A 23,284-nucleotide genomic window follows, 5' to 3' on the forward strand; every position below is an offset into this window, starting at 1 on the left:
AGTTCAGGTGGGGGAGTAAAATAGGTAGTTCCACATGGAGGGCTAGTCAGAGCACATTTCATACCTCGTTTTATGTGTGCGTTTGAATGACAGAGAGAGAGAGAGAGAGAGAGACAGAGAGAGAGACAGAGAGAGAGACAGAGAGAGAGACAGAGAGAGAGAAAGAGAGAAAGAGAGAAAGAGAGAAAGAGAGAGAGAGAAGAGAGAAAGAGAGAAAGAAGAAAGAAAGAAAGAAAGAAAGAAAGAAAGAAAGAAAGAAAGAAAGAAAGAAAGAAAGAAAGAAAGAAAGAAAGAAAGAAAGAAAGAAAGAAAGAAAGAAAGAAAGAGAGAGACAGACAGACAGAGAAAGAGTCAGAGTGAGAGTGAGAGTGACAGAGAGAGTCAGAGACACAGTCAGAGAGAGAAACAGTCAGACAGAGTCAGAAGGGGGGGGGGGGGGGGGGGAGAAGAGAGAGAGAGAGTGTCAGAGAGTCAGAAAGAGAGGGAGAAAGAGGCAGACAGACACAGAGAGATCAGCAATGACAAAACCATAGCTCATAAGTGGAATAGGCAGCATGCAGCCATCCCCATGGAATTAATTCCTCTGGCCATCACAACTTGGGAAAACCTTTCTGATAGAGTGAGACACACTGAGGAAACTCACAAACAGCTCTTTAAGAATCCAATTACGATGCAGCAGCAGGTATGCTGTAGGGCATAAGGGATCAGCTGGAGTGTTGAGAGAAACAAGCAGCAACAAACAGACCGAAATAGAAAGGACAGTGCTAGGGATAAAACAAAACTGTAAATTCAACATGGAAACATTTACAGTATCAGAAGAATTGCTGGTAAAAAATTGCATGGGCACAGTTTCTTTTAATTTTATCTTCTTTTTGTCATCTTCTCAAACAATGTCATCCTTTACATTTGATATCTGATAAAGAAATGTCCGGTGAACCCATCACTGACTGACCAGCTGGGCATTTCCAAGATTCTTCTGGTGGTTACTGGCAGATTGTGCAGGTGAGGGAACAATTGCGAAAAGTACAATATTTTGCAATAAGGCTCAGATCATCTTGCATTGTGAAAAGGGTCTCTCCCCCATCTCCTTACCAAGGACCTCAAGTTTTTCAAACTACTTCCAGAGTATCAGGAAACTTGGGGAAAAAAAAAATCCGTGTCATCCAGGATTCATGTTGATGCTACCATCTCTCTCCAGGTTTCCAATTCCCCTCTCAGACATTCTTCGCTGATATCTCGGAGTTTGATCCAGGATCTATGTGTTGAATGTGCCTCTCAAAATTAATATCTCCAAGACGCTGAAATGTCTGCTCTTCATAAAAGCAAAATACAGAGCTCATTCACATGTAAGGAAACACTCTAACTGGAGAATTTGGGTCAGAGATTTGGGACTACAGTGTTTTAACTTCATTTCCAACTTGCATCATTCCCATTCAGTCAGAAACAGACTCCTTTACTGTCACTCCAGCCTCTGACAAGAGTTCCTTCTTGCAAGTACAGTAGTAGTCAACACAAACTATTCCTCTTGCCAGTTTGTTCTTTGAGATGAAACAATGGTCAAGGTTCCAAGTAACCTTCAATACTTGGAGCGGTTTTTCCAGTCGCTTTAACCCATAAGCAGCTTAAGAGGAATTCACATTCTCAAACAGAAACGAAAAGCCTTATTTTTGTTGAGAGTCTGAAAATCAAGATTCCACGAGGGGAGTATTCGTACAGCCACTGCCTTAGAAGGGAAGGTTGAGCTCAGATTTTGTACAAAAGGAGGTCATCAACGTTGCTTGGTTACTCCACATGGAATATCTTAGGAGTCTAAATGAAGGCAGTTTGGACTGTTGGTTTCATTTTACAAATGGGTCAAAGGCAAACTCTGTAGACCTCACAACTCTGTTGTCAACAGTCCCTTGGGTTTCACAGTCTTCTCCACATCCTTTGTCATAATGCTGCGGGAGATAAACAACATTGATCACAACATGTTAACGACTAATATAACATCTTTAACATTTTGAGCTCCCAAGGTGCTGCACAGCAGCTGAAGAGAGGTCAGGAGCATTTTGGAAGGTGACTGAATCGCTTGGTTATGAAAGAGTGATGGCTGTTTTTTGTGGTGGGGAAGAGTCGAGAGGTGGATGGGAAGATGGACAAAGTCCTGAGGCTTGGTCTGAAGGTTGGATTAGTGTTAAAATGGGATAGGTGATGAGGATTGAGAGTGAGGACTCAGCACAATAGTTACAAGTAGAGCAAACAGAGGTAAAGGCCAGTTTGGAGGTGGCTAGTTAAAGAGGAAGAGGTCATGAAGGTTCCGAGGATGTAAAATGTGACATTACAGATGGATAAATCCAAATTTAATAGATATACAGCCACCAGTTCTGGCGATTCATGTTTCCATTTTTTACCAGATACTAGCCTTGGGTTCATTCATCCAACAGTAGAGGGTGTCATGAGACTTTTTCTCTGGGGTTCTGAAGTCATACTGGACTCAAAATGTCAACTCTTTCTCTCTCCACAGATGCTGTCAGACCTACTGAGTTTCTAGAACATAGAACATTGCAATGCAGAATAGGCCCTTCGGCCCTCAATGTTGCGCTGATCTCAAGCAATTATTGTTTTTATTAACAAGACTTTACCTGGTTGTTGATGGAAATGTTGATCCCAAGAAATGTTGAGCTGGAGTGGGAGATGGAAATGGAGAGATTGCAGGTTCAGCAAATGGGTTTGGTACCATTACAGTTGAAGAGACATCACGACTGAATATCCCGTTAGGAACCACCATGTCCTAGATTGACACCAAAACATTAAATTGAAGAAAACAGAAACATCTAAAGACAAAGCTAACTATTTCTTCAAAGAAGTTCATTGATATTTTAACTTCAGATTGACCAATACTGGCAGGGTCACTGGGAATAAGAGATTAGAAGGAAGAGCAATGGCTAATTCTCGACTGGTATTTGGACTCTCTGATTGTACAACCGACTCCCAAATGGAAAATCACCCGCATGAATAAAACCATGTGAGCAACGAAGTAAAAGGTTTACAACAATCTGATAGAGAACATGAATAAAGGGTTGTTTTTAAATGCAACTAAAAATAATTCAAAGGAGGTGTTGAAAAGTACAAGTTACTACTGGACCCTTTGACACCTTGGATTTGGAAGGTGGTGTTTGGGAATGCATGCGGTTACACTATAGGTTGTCTGATGTGAAGTGGTTTTGAACCCTCAGTCGTGTTAGTGTCAGTCATGGCCGACATGGTCACAAGTTGTCCCAATCTACAATGAGAGTACAAAAATCCAAGCTTACTCTCCAGTACAATTCTGAGGGAGTGCTGCACTGTTGGTGCTGCCGCCTTTCGGCTGAGATCTAACACCAAGGCCTCGTGTGCTTTCTAAGGTGGATCTATCTCAAAGAATGCAGGGTTGTTATCCAAGTGTTCTGGTCAATATCTATTACTCAACCATCATTAAGTCAGATTACTTAATCACAACACCTTTGTATGTGGGAACTTGCTGTCTATAAATTGGGTGCTGTGCTTCCTACATTACAGCAGCTCAAAAAAGATTCCAATGGCTGGAAGGCATTTTGGGTGTGTAAGAGGAAGTTTGGGTTTTGTGTCAATGCTTTGTGTCAGTAGGAAGTGAGCAGGCTGCTGCCCAGACCATAACCTGTACTTGTTGGGTTAAACTGCAAGGCTCCAATGACAGCAACAAATCACATTTGTAAACAGGACCTACCACTGGTGTGGGCTCTGTGAAATCGATCAGATTCTCACTCAGTGCTGACAACAGGTTGTCCAGATCCTCAGCAACATTCTGTAAACACAACAAAGAGCTTCATGGGAGACTAGCCTGTGCCATTGATGCTTACTGTGCCTTGGGAAGTGGTTTTTCAGGCATGGCACTGGGCCACAAGGAGAGCAAAAGCAACCAACTCCCACAGCTGGTGAAGGCTGACAATTATTGAGGCAAAACTGCCTCAGATCATAAGTGTGCACGTTCCAGAGCAGTTAAATGATGGTCCAACAGCAAGTCACCCATTTAAGCTATTGGCACGTGGAGACCTGGACGAGCAGAATTGTATTGTCATTAAGCTAAAGAAGGGGGTGAACCAACACAAAGTCTGCCCGAGTATGTATCTCGCTCCTCGTGGTCTCCAGCCTATACAAAATCCATCACTGCATTACTTCTTTAAAAATTCACTTGCGGCTCACACTTGTTACTAGTTGGGCCAGCATTTATTGCCTGCCCCTAGTTGCCCTCGACAAGGTGATGGCGACTGCCTCCTTGACTTGCTGTTGGTAGATTCGCAATGCTCTTAGGAAGAGAATTCCAGGATATCGGCCCATTGGCAACTTCTCTCCTCTTCATGAGAGGTGACGGAAACAGAGTCCTCAAATAGTTTTCAGGTAAAAGTAAACAGATACTTGATTTTAAAAAAAGGGATTGAAGAAGTGTGTGCTGGAAAAGCACAGCTGGTGAGGCAGCATCTGTGAAGCAGGAAAGCCAACGCTTAGAGCATAAGCTCTTCATTCCTGACAAAATGTAGACTCTCCTGCTCCTCAGATACTGTCTGACCTGCTTTTCCGGCACCACACTTTTCAACTTTGATCTCCAGCATCTGCAGTCCTCACTTTCTCCCAATAAAAAAAAGGGAGTGAAAGGTTATGAAGTGGTAGACAGAAATCAGACTAACCAAATCACCGGTGAGTATACTGAATGGCAGGCAGCCACGACAGGTAGAGTGGTCAACTCCTGCTCTTAACTTGTATATTTGTATCCTTTCCCATTTACAGCCCTGTTCATCTACATTACACCATCATTGAGGTCTTCTGCAATGCATGCCCAACCCCCACTGCCCCCCCAACACTCAGCACCACCACCACACAGTGACAATAGACAATAGGTGTAGGAGTAGGCCATTCTGCCCTTCGAGCCTGCACCACCATTCAATATGATCATGGCTGATCATCCTTAATCAGTATCCTGTTCCTGCCTTATCTCCATAACCTTTGATTCCACTATCTTTGAGAGCTCTATCCAACTCTTTCTAAAATGAATCCAGAGACTGGGCCTCCACTGCCCTCTGGGGCAGAGCATTCCACACAGCCACCACTCTCTGGGTGAAGAAGTTTTTCCTCATCTCTGTCCTAAATGGTCTACCCTGTATTTTTAAGCTGTGTCCTCTGGTTCAGCACTCATTCATCAGCGGAAACATGTTTCCTGCGTCCAGAGTGTTAAATCCTTTAATAATCTTATATGTCTCAATCAGATCCCCTCTCAGTTTTCTAAACTCAAGGGTATCCAAGCCCAGTCGCTCCAGTCTTTCAGTGTAAGGTAGTCCCGCTATTCCAGGAATTGACCTTGTGAACCTACGCTGCACTCCCTCAATAGCCAGAATGTCTTTCCTCAAATTTGGAGACCAGAACTGCACACAATACTCCAGGTGTGCTCTCACCAGGGCCCTGTACAGCTGCAGAAGCACCTCTTTGCTTCTATACTCAATCCCTCTTGTTATGAAGGCCAGCATGCTATTAGCCTTCTTCACTACCTGCTGTACCTGCATGCTTACCTTCAGTGACTGGTGTACAAGAACACCCAATCTCTCTGTACTGCCCCTTTACCTAAATTGGTTCCATTTAGGTAGTAATCTGCTTTCCTGTTCTTGCCACCAAAGTGGATAACCATACATTTATCCACATTAAACTGCATCTGCCATGCATGTGACCACTCACCTAACCTGTCCAGGTCATCCTGTAATCTCCTAACATCCTCCTCACATTTCATCCTGCCACCCTGCTTAGTATCATCAGCAAATTTGCTCATGTTATTGCTAATACCATCTTCTATATCATTAACATATATTGTAAAAAGTTGCAGTCCCAGCACTGATCCCTGTGGTACCCCACTGGTCACTGCTTGCCATTCCGAAATGGAGCCGTTTATCACTACTCTTTGTTTCCTGTCAACCAACCAACTTTCAATCCAAGTTAGTACTTTGCCCCCAATGCAATGCGCCTTATTTTGCTCACTAACCTCCTATGTGGGACTTTATCAAAAGCTTTCTGAAAGTCCAGGTACACTACATCTACTGGATCTCCCTCTCCATCTTCAGAGTTACATCCTCAAAAAATTCTAGAAGATTAGTCAAGCATGATTTCCCCTTCATAAATCCATGCTGACTCTGACCTATCCTGTTACTACTATCCAGATGTGTCGTAATTTCATCCTTTATAATAGACTCCAGCATCTTTCCCACCGCTGAGGTCAGACTAACTGGTCTATAATTTCCTGCTTTCTCTCTCCCTCCTTTCTTAAAAAGTGGTACAACATTAGCCACCCTCTAATCCGCAGGAACTGATCCTGAATCTATCAAACTCTGGAAAATAATCACCAACGCATCCACGATTTCTCGAGCCACCTCCTTCAGTACCCTGGGATGTAGACCATCTGGCCCTGGGGACTTATCAACCTTCAGACCTAACAGTCTCTCCAACACCAATTCCTGGCAACTATAAATTCCCTTACGTTCAGGTCCTTCAGCCACTGTTACCTCAGGGAGATTGCTTGCGTCTTCCCCAGTGAACACAGATCTGAAGTACCAAATCAATTCTTCTGCCATTTCTTTGTTCCCCGTAACATATTCCCCTGTTTCAGTCTTCAAGGGCCCAATTTTAGTCTTAACCATTTTTTTGCCTTTCACATACCTAAAAAAGCTTTTACTATCCTCGTTTATATTTTTGGCCAGTTTACCTTCGTACCTCATTTTTTCTCTGCGTATTTCCTTCTTAGTAATCTTCTGTTGTTCTTTAAAAGCTTCCCAGTCCTCCGTTTTCCCACTTACCTTTGCTATGTTATATTTTTTCTCTTTTAACTTTATATGTTTCTTAACTTCCCTCGTCAGCCACAGCCACCCATGCCTCCTCCTAGGATCTTTCTTCCTTTTTGGAATGAACTGATCCTGCATCTTCTGCATTATACACATCTTCTCCTAGTTACCAGTAGCTCTACGGTGCCTGACCTTTACAAACCATTTGCACCTTCACCTCTCTGAGTCTGAATCGCTCCATCCCTTCTATCACACCTGACCTCCCCCCTACCTTCAGCAGCATGGCCCTCACCTGGAGATCCTCGAAGAAAACCTCTCACCCTCACAGCTCATCTCTCTGCACCTTCAAGTAGGCTGCAAAATCTTACCAGACCCATGGCATCACCCAGTAAAGTTGCTTCATTCATAAAAAGAAATCTTCCCACAGCCAGCCCAAGCTTCACGAAGGGGAGGCCTTCAGGATAAACTGGACAATTCCAATTCCTTGCTTTATGTCATCGGCATTGACCTTCGAGTGACTAGGAAACAGGAGGAGTCACAGAGTTTTCTGTTTATGTTCCAGAGTGTTTCTCTGCTGCCCTCTGGAGCCAATTCATGCCAGTACAGACACAGCACTTATGCAAAACGTCAGCTGTTGCTACTTGCTAATACAGTACAGTGCAATAGTCAACAATGTTTCGCAAGTTTGTAGCACATTTGAATTCAGTCTTAAAAACAATGTTGTTGTGCATTGAATAAAATAGCGATGCTTAATTGAATTTGACTGTCACAGTAATGATGTAATTCATATTCCATCATTCATAATTTGATACGTATTCCATACAATGCTTCAAAGAGCAGGCTCCTCCAGTTGACAATCAGATGGTGATGTGCAACCTGAGAGTTTAACATGAGCTTGTGGGTGAATTTCAAGCATCAGGAACATTCAGAAAGAATAGAGGAACTTTAAAACACCCTGTGTCCAAAAACTGACAAACTTTCAAATTTGAGATTGATGTAGTGCATTCCTGTGTTCATATTAGAAAGAAACATACATAATGACACCAGAAAGGAGATGATATATTTATCGGGAAAGGCTGAAGAAGCAGGAGGCCCTTTCACCTCAAAAGGCAGGCTGTGGGTGGGATCACTTTAACTGAGGTCTTTAAAATGAAGATGCTGTTGGAGAGGTTATAAACAAGTGAAATACGTCTATGCACGCACAAACTAGACAAACATAAACATAAGAGAGACATAAATATAAGACAGCACATTCAGTAAGAACACTCAACCCACTACGAGTAGTTGAGATGAACTGCATAGATGCATTTAAGAGAGAAGCTAGACCCGTCTATGAGGCATAAAGAAACAGAAAGCTATATTGATAAAGTTATATGTGGAGCTTAAACACCGACAATTGACCAGTTTGACCATTTTACCTGTTTATGTACTCTAGATATTTTTGATCAAACTGTTTAAATGTTATGACACCCTCTGGAGCAGGTGGGACCTGACAAAGCTTTTTCCCCTGGTGTGGGGGAGCCCAGAACTAGAGGGCAAAGGTTTAGGGTGAGAGGGGAAAGATATAAAAGGGACGGAAGGGTCACCTTTTTCACACAGAGGGTGGTGCATGCATGGAATGAGCTGCCAGAGGAAGTGGCGGAGGCTGGTACAATTGCAACATTTAAAAGGCATCTGGATGGGTATATGAATAGCAATGGTTTAGATGGATATGGGGCAGGCGCTGGCAGTTGGGACTAGATTAGGTTGGGATCTCTGGTCAGCATGGACGAGTTGAACCGAAGGATCTGTTTCCGTGCTGTACACCTCTATGACTTGAACCCAGAACACTGCCCAGAGGTTAGGACACTTCCACTGTCCATGAGAGATTCTTCACAGAACTGAGATCCAGATTCATTAGCTAATTTTAAGGAGGAAGAAGATATTACCCAATTATCCTGTTGAGGGATTTTAATACACGCCTCTGGAGCAAGTGAGACTTGAATCCAGGGTCTCCTTGTCCTAACATTTGGACATTATTACTACACAAGAACTCTTGCTGGTGTACTGTAGATGGTGTGTAATGTCTACACCTCTTCAACAATGCCTTCAGTATCTCCCTGGACCTTCTCCTAATTCAATTAAACTCGACCTCCTTTCTTCCCTACCTCATTACAGCACTATGAATTGTTAAAGTACCACTATGGCAGAGGCTGGTGGTGGTTGCTTAAGGTACTTGGCACATACACCAGAGATGGCCAAGCCTTGTGTATGAATCTAAAGCCAGGTTGAAGTATAACACATTATTACAAAGAGCCTTCATTTTACACATTAAAACAACTCTGCAAATCAAAGCCTGGCAAGAGTCAATAAGAGAAGTACAGGGACAGGACTGGGTGAATCCTTTAGTATCCCACAGAGACACAGTCTCCAAAAATAAACATTATTAATGGTCTCGGATTCTACATGAGTGAGTGAGTTAATTGTTAGATATGAACTCCTTCATGCCACCTGCGGTGATAGCGTAAACAACCTCAAATACATTGCTGAAACCACAATGTAGCAACTCAACAGTATCATTACAGCAATACCAACTGTTCACTGCCTTTCTGTGAAAGATTACCTATTAACACTCAACATCTAAGCTTATCGCAGCTTAATAGAACTGAGCTAAAATCCAGTTATTTCTAAACAGCAGAAGTTAAGATAAGCAGCAGTTCATAATATCACTGAAATAGCACAAAGCACTTTGCACATACAGAAGTAGGTTCATTTTGGGGCCGGCTCTAGAATGAGGTAACCACCCAGAGAACAACAATTCGAGTTAGACTGAGGCGTCAGAATGTCTCAGAGTTAGCGTCTGCATGAGATCAAAGAGTAATGACAGTGCAATTAACAAGCCCTTTAATTGGTCAGAATTACAGATTGCACACATCAAAAATATCAACATGGGCTGTACCGGGTATATTTAAAATCATTAGGCATCATGGGGAGGTAGCAAACTGGCGACATGAGATTGCCCAAAATTACACTGTTACACTTGACAATACTGATGAAGAAAATGCAATTTGACAAGAAATGAGTGACAACAAAGCTCAATCACAAGGTGGCGATGTGCCAATGGAGAGGGTAACAAACTGAAATCATACCTTCAGGGGGTCCCGGTTCCGAAGAAAGTGCTGGGTCTTTGAAATGAAGAAACTGTTTAAGTTTGGATTTTCTGATGGGCTGATAATCATTTCTGCAGCGTAGATGGACACTGCGTATAGGGGAAGCCAGAGTGTAGTTACACAGGAAATTAAAGATTCTGCCGGGCATTTCCCTCAACAGTGGAAAATCCCAAAAGTATGAACTTAAAAACTTAAAAAGGGTTCTACTGCAGCTGGGCACACGGTTACACCAGAAAGGTTAAACTGTTATCTCTCCATCCCCGAGACTCCCAGCCTCATTCCTGATAAAGGAATTTTGCCTGAAATATCAATTTTCCTGCTCCTTGGATGCTACCTGACCTACTGTGCATTCCCAGCACGACACTCTTGACTGTAATCTCCAGCATCTGTAGTACTTACTTTCGCCTTAGACTGTTAAATACCTATTTCTAACTCTTAACTGCTTAACTGGAGCCCACCTTCCCACACACATTCCCAACTACACCCCCCGGGATCTGGCTCCCCTCTGCTGAAGCTGACCTGAGAGACAACCACTGCCCTAGACCTGACCTACTCACCAGGGATTGGTCCCAACAACAACGCTGGGACTTTTTCCCCGCAGCAGCAGAGGTTGAAGGGTGAGTTATAGAGGTTTATAAAATCATGAGAGGCATTGATTAGATGAATAGCTAACATCTTTTCGCTATGGTAGGCAAATTCAAACCAAGGGAGCATAGATTTAAGGTGAGAAGAGAATGATTTAAAACGGATGTGAGGGGCAACCTTTTTCCACATGGAGGGCGATTTGTACATGGAATGAATTGCCAGAGAAAATGAAGATGCAGGTACAGTAACAACACTTAAAAGACATTGGACAGATACATGGATTGGAAAGGTTTATAGGCCAGATGCAGACAAATGGGACCAGTTTGGGAAACGTGGTGGGCATGGACGAGTTGGACTGAAGGGTCCATTTCCTGCGCTGCACGATTTGAAAACCCTGCAACACAGTATGACCCACAAAATGCTTGATGTCCCTTGAAACAGAATTAAAGAAGGTTTGGCAGAGCACAGAAGGGCTTAAAATTGTCCAGAAATGGCAACTTAGTGATTTTTGTCTTAATTTCAGCAATTCAACATTTTGGAGATGGTTCAGGAGGTTCCACAATGAGAAAGCGCAGATCTAAATCAATGTCAATATATAGTAGCTGCCTTTACAGATAGACTGACCAAGTAGACCTCTGAGGTAACAGAAGAAAAGCTGTTCCCTGGATTCAGAAATAAAACATTTTCTGATCTGGTCACTAGCTGATTGATATGCACCAAAGTAATCGCAGAAAAAAAAATTCCAGAAAGTTTAGATTAGATTAGATTAGATTACTTACAGTGTGGAAACAGGCCCTTCAGCCCAACAAGTTCACACCGACCTGTCGAAGCGCACCCACCCAGACGCATTCCCCTACATTTACCCCTTCACCTAACACTATGGGCAATTTAGCTTGGCCAATTCACCTAACCTGCACATTTTTGGACTGTGGGAGGAAACTGGAGCACCTGGAGGAAATCCACGCAGACACAGGGAGAATGTGCAAACTCCAACTGAGGCAGGAATTGAACCCGGGTCTCTGGCGCTGTGAGGCAGCAGTGCTAACCACTGTGCCACCGTGCCACCCATGTAAGCTCTCTGCCACAACTCAGCTCCTTTAAACTGATATTTCCTCCTAATGGTCCTGGTCACGTGGCTATACCTGCCCTGATCTACTCTGATCACCAGTCCCAGCACAAGATGACACAGTTTGATTGACACTATGACCTTGTTTCAGAATTGGACAATCACTTCGAAACCTAGGAGAGCACAGGAGACTGGGGAGTAGCCTGTGTAAACTAGAGAGTCCTCTACAATCCATCCTCCTTCCCAAACCCCATTTACAGGTTACCGCAATGCTCATTGAACAATAAATGATGGTAAGAGTGCAGCCAATTTACTAGACTGTCAAGTGGAAGGTATACAGGACCATTGTCACTGTGGTAATGCCCTTACTGCTGGGTCAGGTTCGAGTCCCTTTACTTGACTGAACAGGCTGATGTAAGAATGTCTAGTAGGGTACTCTGGTGTAGTGGTACCGTCCCGATGTCTGGGCCAGAAGGGACAGGTTTGAGTCCCAAGTGCCACCAAGGTGTGTTTTAATACATCCAAACAGGTAAATGAAAAAAAAATTATTGAATAACAAGACAGTCAAATTGCAAACATAGCCTGGGATTGAAACTGGAGGCTCTCACACATCTATGATGGTAGCAAAACATGGAGACAGGAATTTCTGATATTTCAATGGTACAGCTTAACTGCAATAATACAGGAAAGGTGCCTCAGTCTAAAGCAGATCGCCGTCTCCTTCCATTTTAACAAGCTCTTCAATGATTGGTCACAGAACAGCTGATTAACCTCTTTGTCCAGGATAACACAAATGCAGCTTCCCAGAGGAAAGCATGGGAATTGCATCCAATTTGAAATTGGTACTTTCAACAGCAAAGGAGGGAGAAATGGCACAAAGCAAAAGTTCACTCAGGGTAGTTCATTAAAACTGCTATTATTTCTACCTCAGCTGCAACTTTCAACTCCACTCCAGCCTCAGCTCATCAGCTGCCGAAACAGTTACCAGCTTCCCCCACTCAGCCCCTGTCCTAAGGCAGTGCTCTTGAACCATAAAACAGAATTTTTAAAAATTGTGCAAGTTTGAGGGTAAAGCTGTGCAGCTACAAATCATGCAAGTGAAAAGCAGGAGATGGCTAAACGGCAGAAATGGAATTAATATGAGACATGAGCAGCATAACACAGAGTCACAACAAAAGAAATTCAAAGACATGTTGAACATTTATGGGGCCCAACAAGGGTGGATTTGATTTACTCTCAGTTCCTGAGTCGCTGACTCACTCTCCCCATCATTATTTTTCATTGTCATTTATCCATCTCCTGCTTTAAAATACAGGATACCTGGTGTATCTCCCCTTCTCATTGCCTTTTTTTTTTCAAACTTCCTTCAATAATCTTTTTTCTTGACATTAAGCAATGTTCTGTTATAATTTTGATAGGAGTTTGATATCACTCTTCGTGCTAAGAAGGTATCAAAGAGTCTAGCGAGAAAACAGCAAATAGATACGAAGTTGGATGATCCGCCAGGATCATATTGAATCATATTTAAGGAAGGCAACTGTAAATCCACAAATCCAGGTAATGTTCTGGGACCTAGGTTCGAATCCAGCCATGACAGATGGTGGAATTTGAATTTAATAAAAATCTAGGAAATAAGAGTCTATTGATGGTCATGGATAAATGATGGATTCATTGTCAATCGTCAGAAAACTCCATCTCGTTCACTAATATCCTTTAGGGAAGGAAGCGGCCATCCTTTCACAGTCTGTCCTATATGTGACTCCAAACACACACCGATGTGGTTAATTCTCAACTATCTTATAGTACCAAACAAGCACCTGATGAAGGAGCAGCGCTCCAAAAGCTATGCTTCCAAATAAACCTGTGACTATAACCTGGTGTTGTGTGATTTTTATCCTATGGGAGTTAGGGATGGGTAATAAATGCTTACCTGGACAGTGACGCCCAGATCCCATGAATGAATTAAGTTAATGATAGAGCAGGCTCGAAGGCAGAATGGCCTACTCCCGCTCCTATTTTCTATTTTTCTCAGAGTTCCATCTGATTACTGTTAAGATGGGATTGCTGCAGGATTTAAGACCAGAAGACAGTCCCAATCTTGCTGCCTACCATCAGATGTAATGGAATTACAGGCTGACAGTTTGGCTGCATCACGAACACACCTTCGGCAGCCCAGGACTTAAAAATCTGTCGCGTATGGCTCAGAAGTAAGGACACTACCCACAGTTCTGGAAGACCCTGTGTGGCCTCGCTCCTTGTAGCGCCTACAAACACAAAGCTTATCAAAAATTCAGTTCTCCGCACCCAAGAGGAGCCGCTGTTGGACTGGGGTGGACAAAGTTAAAAATCATACAACACCAGGTTATAGTCCAACAGGTTTATTTGGAAGCACTAGCTTTTGGAGCGCTGCTCCTTCATCAGGTGGTTGTGGAGCAGGATCCGAAAGCTAGCGCTTCCAAATAAACATGTTGGACTATAACATGGTGTTGTGTGATTTTTAACTTTGTCCCTCTCAGCCAAAGCAGCACCAAGCTTCATTCTGCTGTCACCATGGTGCTTGCTGACCTACAGGGGCTCCCTCTCTGGTGACACCTCAAATGTAAAATTAGATTAGATTAGATTAGATTAGATTACTTACAGTGTGGAAACAGGCCCTTCGGCACAACAAGTCCACACCGCCCCGCCGAAGCGTAACCCACCCATACCCCTACATCTATACCTACCCCTTACCTAACACTACGGGCAATTTAGCATGGCCAATTCACCTGACCTGCACATCTTTGGAGTGTGGGAGGAAACCGGAGCACCCGGAGGAAACCCACGCAGACACGGGGAGAACGTGCAAACTCCACACAGTCAGTCGCCTGAGGCGGGAATTGAACCCGGGTCTCTGGCGCTGTGAGGCAGCAGTGCTAACCACTGTGCCACCGTGCCGCCTTGCTCTCAAACTGTGCTTGTCCTCACCTTGTCGGATTCCTAAATTTCATCAGCTCTCCAAGTCTTCCGCATTCTTCCAATTTTGGTCTCTTTTACGCCCCTGGTCTTAATCACTATCACTGCTAGCCATTCTTTCAGCTGCCAATGCCCTGACTTCTGGAATACCCTCCGGACACCTCTCTTTGTTTCAGGTCAATGCTGAAGACAACCTCTGGCCAAGCTCTTGCTTACTTGCCCTAATATTGCATTATGGTACTGAACACCTAATTCTCTTCAAGAATCATTCCCACGAAGTGGCTTGAGACACTTGCACTATTTCAAAAAGGTGCCATATAAAAGGAACAAACTGTGCTCTTCCCAAATCAGCTAATCACAGGTGCAGCCAAAATGTGGATTTTCACATCTGATGTTTTTAATTAGGATGTAGTGCTCAAAATTTAATCTCAACTCAAAAAACAAATGTAAAATAAAACAAGGAGCTGTGGTTGCTGAAGATCTGAAACAAAGACTCACACTTTGAAAAGGATGGACCAACTAGATTTACTCACAACATATTAAGGATAGTCAACATGGCTTTATGAGGGAGAAGTCTTGTCTCTCAAATTTAAGAGTGTTATGAGGAAATGATGAAGATGATTCTCGATGGAAGAACAGTAGATGTGTCAATAGGGACTTTAATAAATCATTTGACAAGGTCCTTCATGGGAGGTTGGTCTAAAAGATCAAATCAAATGGGATCCACGGTGAGTTGGCAAGTTAAATACAATATTGGCTTGGTCACAGAAGACAGTTGCAGAGGGGTGTTTTTCTGAAATGTGACCAGTGGTGTTCCATAAGGATCAGTGCTGGGACCTATGTTGTATAATGCTTTATATGAAAATTGTAGGTGATCTAATTAGGAAGTTGAGGATGATGTGAAAATTGTTGGAGCTGTCAATAGTGAGGAAGATTGCCAGAGAATACAGCAAGATATAGATCAGTTGGGCGAGAGAAATGACAAATGGAGTTTAATCTCGATAAGTGTGAAGTGATGCATTTTGGGAGATCAAATGCAAGAGGGAAGTATACAGTAAATGTTTTTAGAATCCCGAAATGGCAGGATCCTTAGGAGCATCGATATACAGAGAGATCTTGGGGTATAAGTCCATAACTCCCTGAAAGTGGCAACAGAAATGGATAAGGTGGTAAAGAAGGTGCATGGCATACTTGCTTTCATCAGTTGGGACATAGAGATAAAAGTTGGCAAGTCATGGTAGCTCTACAAAGCTTTAACTAGGCCACATTTGGAGTTTTGACTCTATCAGGATGTTGTGTAGATTGGAGTGTATTAGCTATGAGGAGAGGTTGGACAAACCTGAATTGTTTTCACTACAGCATCGGAGGCTGAGGAGTGACCTGATAGAAGTATGCAAAATTATGACAGGTATGGATAGGGTGGATAGTCAGAGTCTTTTTCCCAAGGGTGGAAATGTCAAATACTAGAAGGCATAGGTTTAAGGTGAGAGGGGGATGTTTAAAGATGCGTGAGGCCCGTTTTGTTTTGTAGCGTGGTAGGTGCTTGGAATGCATTGCCAGGGGAGATGATTGAAGCAGTGTTTGGAGGTATTAAGACAGACAATAACAGGCAAGGAAGAGAGAGAGACACAGACTACATGCAGACAGATGGGATTAGTTTAGAATGGCATCATGGTTGGCACAAACCTGGTGGACCAAAGGGCCTGCTCTTGTGCTTCTACAAACGGAAATTGCTGAAGAAACTCAACATATCTGGCAGCATCTGTGGGAGAAAGCAGATTTAACATTTTGAGTCCGGTGACCCTTCTGAACTCTGCTTTCTCCCCATAGGTGCTGTCAGACTTGTTGAATTTCTTCAGTAGTTTCTGTTTTTGTTTCAAAAACCAAGCGGTCAGCTCTGAAACGTACACAACTAAACTTCTGATTTGAAACAGTGCAATTTCAAACCTATTCCAACAGAGGGAGCACATTCACCATAAATGGCAGACTTCAGGCAAAGCTGGCTGTCGGCCAACAATCTAACTATCAATTAAGCTTAAAAGATTGAAGAGTTTATTTAAACATGATCGTGTTAAGTACAGAGACTTAAAATGGGTTCTGTAGTCAGGTTGAGGCATGAATAAAAATCGACCAGATTTTTTATCCTGGATCAAGGAAGGTCAGTGAAATCTTGTCCACACCCCTACATGAAGAATGATAAGTCCGGAAAAATACAGGGTAGAGATGCCAGTCCTCCAGGATTGCTCGGAGTGCCCAGGAATTAGAAATTAATGGTTTCAACCAAACCCAGAGAAAAATCATTCAGCAATTTTGTCTTTATCATTTTCTTTGAACACTGGCTTATATTAGTGGTTTATATTGACAAAAGCTATAAAAAGATTTCTAGATTGGGTGCCGCCTATGGGAGGTGGTGATGCAGCCTTTTAAGCAACAATGAATCTGAGTTTTATTTTACAATCCAATCGTGGGATGTGGGCACTGTTGCTCACATTTGCTCCAATCTGGAATTGCCTAGAGGGAGGTGGTGGTGAGCTGCCTTCTTGAACTGCAGCAGTCTGGCGGGGAGAGATACATGCACAATGCCGTGAGTAAGGAAGTTCCGTGATTTTGACGCAAGTGACACTGAAGGAATGGCGATATCTTTCCAGAGTCAGGATGGTGCATGGTTTGGACAGGAGCTTGCCCATGATGGTGTTAGAAACATAGAAAACAGGAGCAGAAGTAGACTATTTCGCCCTTTAAGCCTGCCCCTCCATTTGTTAAGATCATGGCCAATCATCCAATTCAATGGGCTGTTCCAGTGAGAATTCAGAGCCAGTGTGTTCCTCTCAGAGTGAAGGGCAAGGGCAACAAGTCCAGGGAACACTGGATGTCAAGGGACATTGATAAAGAAAAAGAAGAAAGCGTATGTCAGGAACAGCACTTTAAAAACAGGGGAGGGCCTTCAAAAGTAATGAGTATGGGGAGGACATGCTTAAAAAATAAATTACAAAGGACAAAGCGAGATAGCTTGTTCCATTTCCAAGGAGAGTCAGTGTTCACTGAGGAGAGGAACATGATGAATCTTGAGATTAGAGATAGAAGTTTGATTAGTCTGGATCACATTGGCATAAGTAGGGAAGATGTGTTGGGTATGCTCGAGGTTATTAAGATCTATCCCAGGATTGCTGAGGGAGGCAAGAGAGGAAATAGCTGGGGCCCTGACCGATATCTTTGTGGCATCCTTAAATACAGGTGAGGTGCCGGAGGACTGGGGGGGTTGCTCATGTTGTCCCCCTGTACAAGAAGGGTAGTAGGGATATTAACTACAGACCAGTGAGCCTGACGTCAGTGGTGGGAAAGTTGCTGGAGAGGGTACTGAGGGATATATTTATATTTGGAAAGGAATGAGCTAATTAGTGATGGGCAACATGGTTTTGTGCGGGGGAGATCATGCCGTACCAACTTAATAGAGTTCTTCGAGGAAGTGACCAAGTTGATAGATGAAGGAAGGGCTGTTGATGTCATATACATGGACTTTGTTGTGGTTCTATTCGCCGAGCAGAACAACGAGCACCCGAGCTACAAATCTCCTCACAAACTTTGAACATGGACTTTAGTAAGGCATTTGATAAGGTTCCCCATTGTAGACTAACGGAGAAAGTGAAGTCACATGGTGTGCAGGGTGTTCTAGCGAGGTGGATAAAGAACTGGTTGAGCAACAGGAGACAGAGAGTAGTAGTTGAAGGGAGATTCTCGAAATGGAGAAAGGTGACCAGTGGTGTTCCACAGAGGTCAGTATTGGGGCCACTGTTGTTTGTAATATACATAAATGATCTGGAAGAGGGCACTGTTGGTATGATCAGCAAGTTTGCAGATGACACAAAGATTGGTGGAGTGGCAGAAAGCATAAGGGACTGCCAGAGGATACAGGAGGATACATAGACTGGAGAGTTGGGCGGAAAAGTGGCAGATGGCTTTCAATCCAGAAAAAAATAGAATTAGGCAAGACTAATTCTAGAGCGAATTATAATGAATGGAAGAGCCTTGGGAAAAGTTGATGAGCAGAGAGATGTGGGAGTGCAGGTCAATTGTACCCTGAAGGCTGCTGCACAGGTGGATAGAGTGGTCAAGAAGGCATATAGTATGTTTGCCTTCATTGGACGGGGTATTGAGTATAAGAGCTGGCAAGTCATGTTAAAATTGTACAAGACATTGGTTCGGCCACATTTAGAATACTGTGTACAGTTCTGGGCGCCACATTACCAAAAGGATGTGGACACTTTGGAGAGGGTGCAGAGAAGGTTTACGAGGATGTTGCCTGGTATGGAAGGTGTTAGCTATGAAGGGACGTTGAGTAGGTTAGGTTTATTTTCACTAGAAAAAAGGAGATTGAGAGGGGACCTGATTGAGGTTTTACAAAATCATGAAGGGTATAGACAGGATGGATAGAGACAAGCTTTTTCCCCCAGAGTGAAGGATTCAATAACTAGAGGACACGCTTTCAAAGTGAGAGGTGGAAAGTTTAAGGGGGATACACGCGGCAAGTACTTCACACAGAGGGTGGTGGGTGTTTGGAACGCATTGCCAGCAGAGGTGGTAGAGGCAGGCACGGGAGATTCATTTAAGATGTGTCTGAACAGATGCATGAGTAGGTGGGGAGCAGAGGGATACAGATGCTTAGGAATTGACCGACAGGTTTAGACAGAACATTTGGATCGGCTCAGGCTTGGAGGGCCGAAGGGCCTGTTCCTGGGCTGTAAATTTTCTTTGTTCTTTATTCTACTGCCATCTTGTGGTAAAACAGATTACAAACAAGCAGAGCCCTCCCCAACCTGCTCTATACCTTACCAACCAGGGGGGATTTGCAATCTATTGACTGTCGATGAATATAAATCTCTGTTCAACAAGGGATAAAAGCCATAGGGATATGTTGTATCTGAATAGGTACTTTAGAAAAAAACACAGAAATTCACAAGTGTCCGATAAAACACCGTGCGACGGTTGGTCTAAGCAGATTTGATATGGCAGTAGGGAAAGTGGCTGATCATCATCCCAAGTGGCAAGAGGCTACTGTGAGCAGTAGCACTCACTGCTCCTGAAACACTACTTCATACACAGTCCTGGAATCTGTCAATGCATTAGTTTGAGAATATTAATGAACCATTATTCAAGCTGATCTCATTATGTTCAAACATTCAGCTTCACATGAAAGGAAGAAATAGAGTGACATTCGAATGTGGAAGAGTAAGGCTTTGATTTAGATCAAAAACCCTCTTACATTGCCCAAGGTGTGTGTGATTAGGATTAGCTGATTATTCTGGAGGAAAGATTCTCTCAGAGTCAGTCAACAAATACCATGCAGACAAATTACTTGGCTGTTTATAACAATGGTACAATTGGGAGTTTGCTATGCACGAGTGCTTGTTTCATACATCAATATATTTGGTGAATTTGGCAGCAAAACAAAATCCACAGAATCTGGTGTCAATCAATAGCAAAATACAAGCCTGTTTCCACATTTTCATGTCCAGTAGTCAAAAAGTGTTGTGCTGGAAAAGCACAGCAGGTCAGGCAGCATCCAATGAGCAGGAGAATTGACGTTTCGGGCATAAGCCCTTCATCATTGCTGATGATCATTGCTGATGAAGGGCTTATGCCCGAAACATCAATTCTCCTGCTCATTGGATGCTGCCTGACCTGCTGTGCTTTCTAGCACCACACGTTTCAAGTCTGATCTCCAGCGTCTGCTGTCCTCACTTTCTCCAGCAGCCAATATCCCAGAGGTGAAAGTCAGACCTTAAATACAAAACACCAACAGGCATTTCTTACTCTCAATCAGCTTTGAATTGGTTGTGACAGCCCTTTGGTTATCCTCGGAATGTAAAGGGTGCTGGGAAAATGCAAGTTTGATCTTTCCTTCTTACCTTCAGAGCTGGCAAGTCACTGGGCGTATCTGTGGGAACTGAAGTCAAGGGGATTGTTGGAATCTCAGAGTTTGCAGCAATTTCCTTTTCAATCAGATCATCACTGGCAAGAAACAAGGAACACAAATTGTGCCACAATCACAACACAAACAGCTAGCCTAATAAAGCATGTAACTTTCGCAATCCTTTTGTTATTTTGCCACGGAGATGATGGCCTAGTGGTATTGTCACTAGACTATAAATCTAGAGACCCCAGTAATTATCTGGGGACCCAAGTTCAAATCCCACAATGGCAGATGGCTGAATTTGAAATCAATAATTAATAAAAACAAAAAATTCTGGAATTAAGCGTTTACTGAGGCCCATGAAACGGTTGCTGATTGTGAAAGAAAAACCCATCTGGAAAGGAAAGAAAACTGCTGTTCTTCCCTGGTCTGGCCGATATGTGACTCCAGATCTGCAACAATGTGGCTGACTCTCAACTGCCCTCTGGGTAATTATGGATGGACAATGAATACTGCCCTATCCAGCGATGGCCACAACCTCATGAATGAATGAAAAAAAAATCCATACAGCAAATTTTAACCAGCACTCTTGATATACCTCAAATATTGTGATCTACCTTGAAGGCGGCACGTTGGCTCAGTGGTCAGCAATGCTGCCTCCTAACACCAGGGACCTGGGTTCGATTCTCACCTCAGGCGACTGTCTGTGTGGATTTTGCATACTCTCCTTGTGCCTGCATGGTGGTTTCCTCCCAGTGCTCCAATTTCCTCCCACAATCCAAAGATGTGCAAGTCAGGTGAACTGGGCGTGCTAAAGTGCACATAGTATTCAGGGATGTGTAGGTTAGGTGCATTAGTCAGGGGTAAATGTAGAGTAATGGGTTTGGGTGGGTTACTCTTCAGGGGGTTGGTGTGGACTTGTTGGGCCAAATGGCCTGCTCCCACACTGTAGGGATTCTATATCAGTGTATATTTATGCTGTAACTACAGTATACTGCAATCATGCATAACTCTTGAATATCCAGAATACTCCTGGCTCTACAAGTGCCAGTTAATAAAAGGTTTGCTATATTTTCTTTCAATGGCTGTCTATAGCCATTGATGAACTATAATTACTTGTTTTATGCTTTCATCTCTGGGGAAACTGATTAATTAGTTCATTTCAAAATCACAATGAAAATAGATCCGGAGATCCTAATCTTAAATTTTGGGGGCTTTGAAGGCAATTGCATTCATACAAGTTTTTAAAAACTGAAATGAAATGGTGGTTGATAGGCTGATGATTGAGCATTGCATCAGTGCAATGATCAAATAGACTATTCAACACTTCAAATCCATTCCCCCATCCACTAGAGTAAATGCAAAGAAATATTTTAATTCCATTGCATTCTCCATTCTGCAACATCCATGCAGATATTTTGAACAATTGTAAGGCTACAGGGGATGAGAGATGGGAAGGAGTGAGGTCATGGGATGAAACTGAAAATGAAGATGAGACTTTTCAATTGCCTTCAAAGCCCCCAAAATTTAAGATTAGGATCTCCGGATCTATTTTCATTGTGATTTTGCCGTATAAATTATTGTTCCCTTTATTCTCTCAAACAGATGAACAAAAACTGCCTCCTCTTCAAACAAGCGACCTGAAGATTCTCTCTCTATTCCTCACCACATTCTCAATAATGATTGGGCACAGCAACTATCGTTGATTGTTGTGAAATTATTTTATTCAACTTATTTTTCTAAGCAACCTGTTCAGAAAGGTTATTACACACCGCTGGAGCCGGTGGTACTGAAACTCACGCCTCCTGGTCCAGGGGCAGGGACACTACCACTGTGCCACAAGAAGGCGCTCCAACACAAGTGCAGAGGAGTGACATGAGCAGCCACTGCTGGCAGCAAAGGCTTACTGCACCCAGTATTCCAAGGCAGCCTCCCATCCTAGTACTAAACAGGCCTGAGTCTGCTCAGTTTCCAAGATCACAGGTTTTCAGTAAAAACCCATCTTATCAAATGGAAGAGCAGGGCACGAGAGGATCAGCAGCTGACTCCAGCTCCAAAATCTTCCACTGGGATTGTTACCTAGGGTTTTATTCCTTCCTGCTAGTACTTTGTGATCACTTGCAGTCCACTATTGCCCTTTTGTAAAATGGCAACTGGGCAAAACCACCTGCTCACTTCACAAATGCTTCAACCTCAAACGTAGTCCTGTGAGAGTTGTAGCCCTAAAAAGTACTTACAGATTGAAAGGGGTGCTGACTGGAATGGGTTTTAGTGGACCCCTGGCACCTGGGCACTCTGGGATCTTGCTCATCAATAAAAAGGTATCGGTGACTTCTGGTCCCCTGTTTGAAATACAAAAGACAGTGGCCATATTATACATAGGACTCTTACAAGCTGCTAGAATCAGCAACACTTTCTCACGCCGTACAAATTATTGTTCCCTTAGAAATCCAGTGCTGTGCTCACTGTTTGACCATACCACCATTTTAAAAAGTCTCATCTTCATTTTCAGTTTCATCCCATGACCTCACTCCTTCCCATCTCTCATCCCCTGTAGCCTTACAATTGTTCAAAATATCTGCATTCCTCCAACTGTAGCCTCCTGGACATCTCCGATTTTGATTTCCCATCATTGCTAGTTGTGCCTTCAGCTGCCTTGACTTTAAGCTCTGGGATTCGCTCCCTAAGCCATTCTGACTCCCTACCTTTCCAGCTTTCTTGAAGAAGCTCCTGAAATCTGATCTTTTTGAGCAAGTATTTGGTGACCTGCTTTAATAACTCATGTGGCTCGGTGTCAAATCTG

At 43.2% G+C, this 23,284-nt stretch overlaps 1 protein-coding gene across 4 annotated transcripts in view; it reads right to left on the reverse strand.

The window, feature by feature from the left end:
• Positions 1–269: 269 nt before the first annotated feature.
• The window catches only part of epb41l5 (erythrocyte membrane protein band 4.1 like 5), a 166,571-nt gene continuing 143,556 nt past the window's right edge, over positions 270–23,284 (reverse strand). Inside the window, exons 20-24 of one of the 4 annotated variants that reach the window (XM_072579887.1) lie at positions 22,719–22,823; positions 20,477–20,579; positions 3,728–3,805; positions 2,625–2,773; positions 270–1,940 (exon numbers count right to left, since the gene is read on the reverse strand). In XM_072579887.1, the coding sequence (XP_072435988.1) occupies positions 1,877–1,940; positions 2,625–2,773; positions 3,728–3,805; positions 20,477–20,579; positions 22,719–22,823 (499 nt within the window). In that variant the 3' untranslated portion in view covers positions 270–1,876. Of the gene's footprint in view, positions 1,941–2,624; positions 2,774–3,727; positions 3,806–14,478; positions 16,333–20,476; positions 20,580–22,718; positions 22,824–23,284 lie in introns of those variants that run through there. The other 3 variants (XM_072579884.1, XM_072579886.1, XM_072579888.1) reach the window with 3 other exon arrangements.

This window comes from Chiloscyllium punctatum, chromosome 10 (assembly GCF_047496795.1).
Source record: "Chiloscyllium punctatum isolate Juve2018m chromosome 10, sChiPun1.3, whole genome shotgun sequence".
Taxonomy (NCBI): Eukaryota; Metazoa; Chordata; class Chondrichthyes; order Orectolobiformes; family Hemiscylliidae; genus Chiloscyllium; species Chiloscyllium punctatum.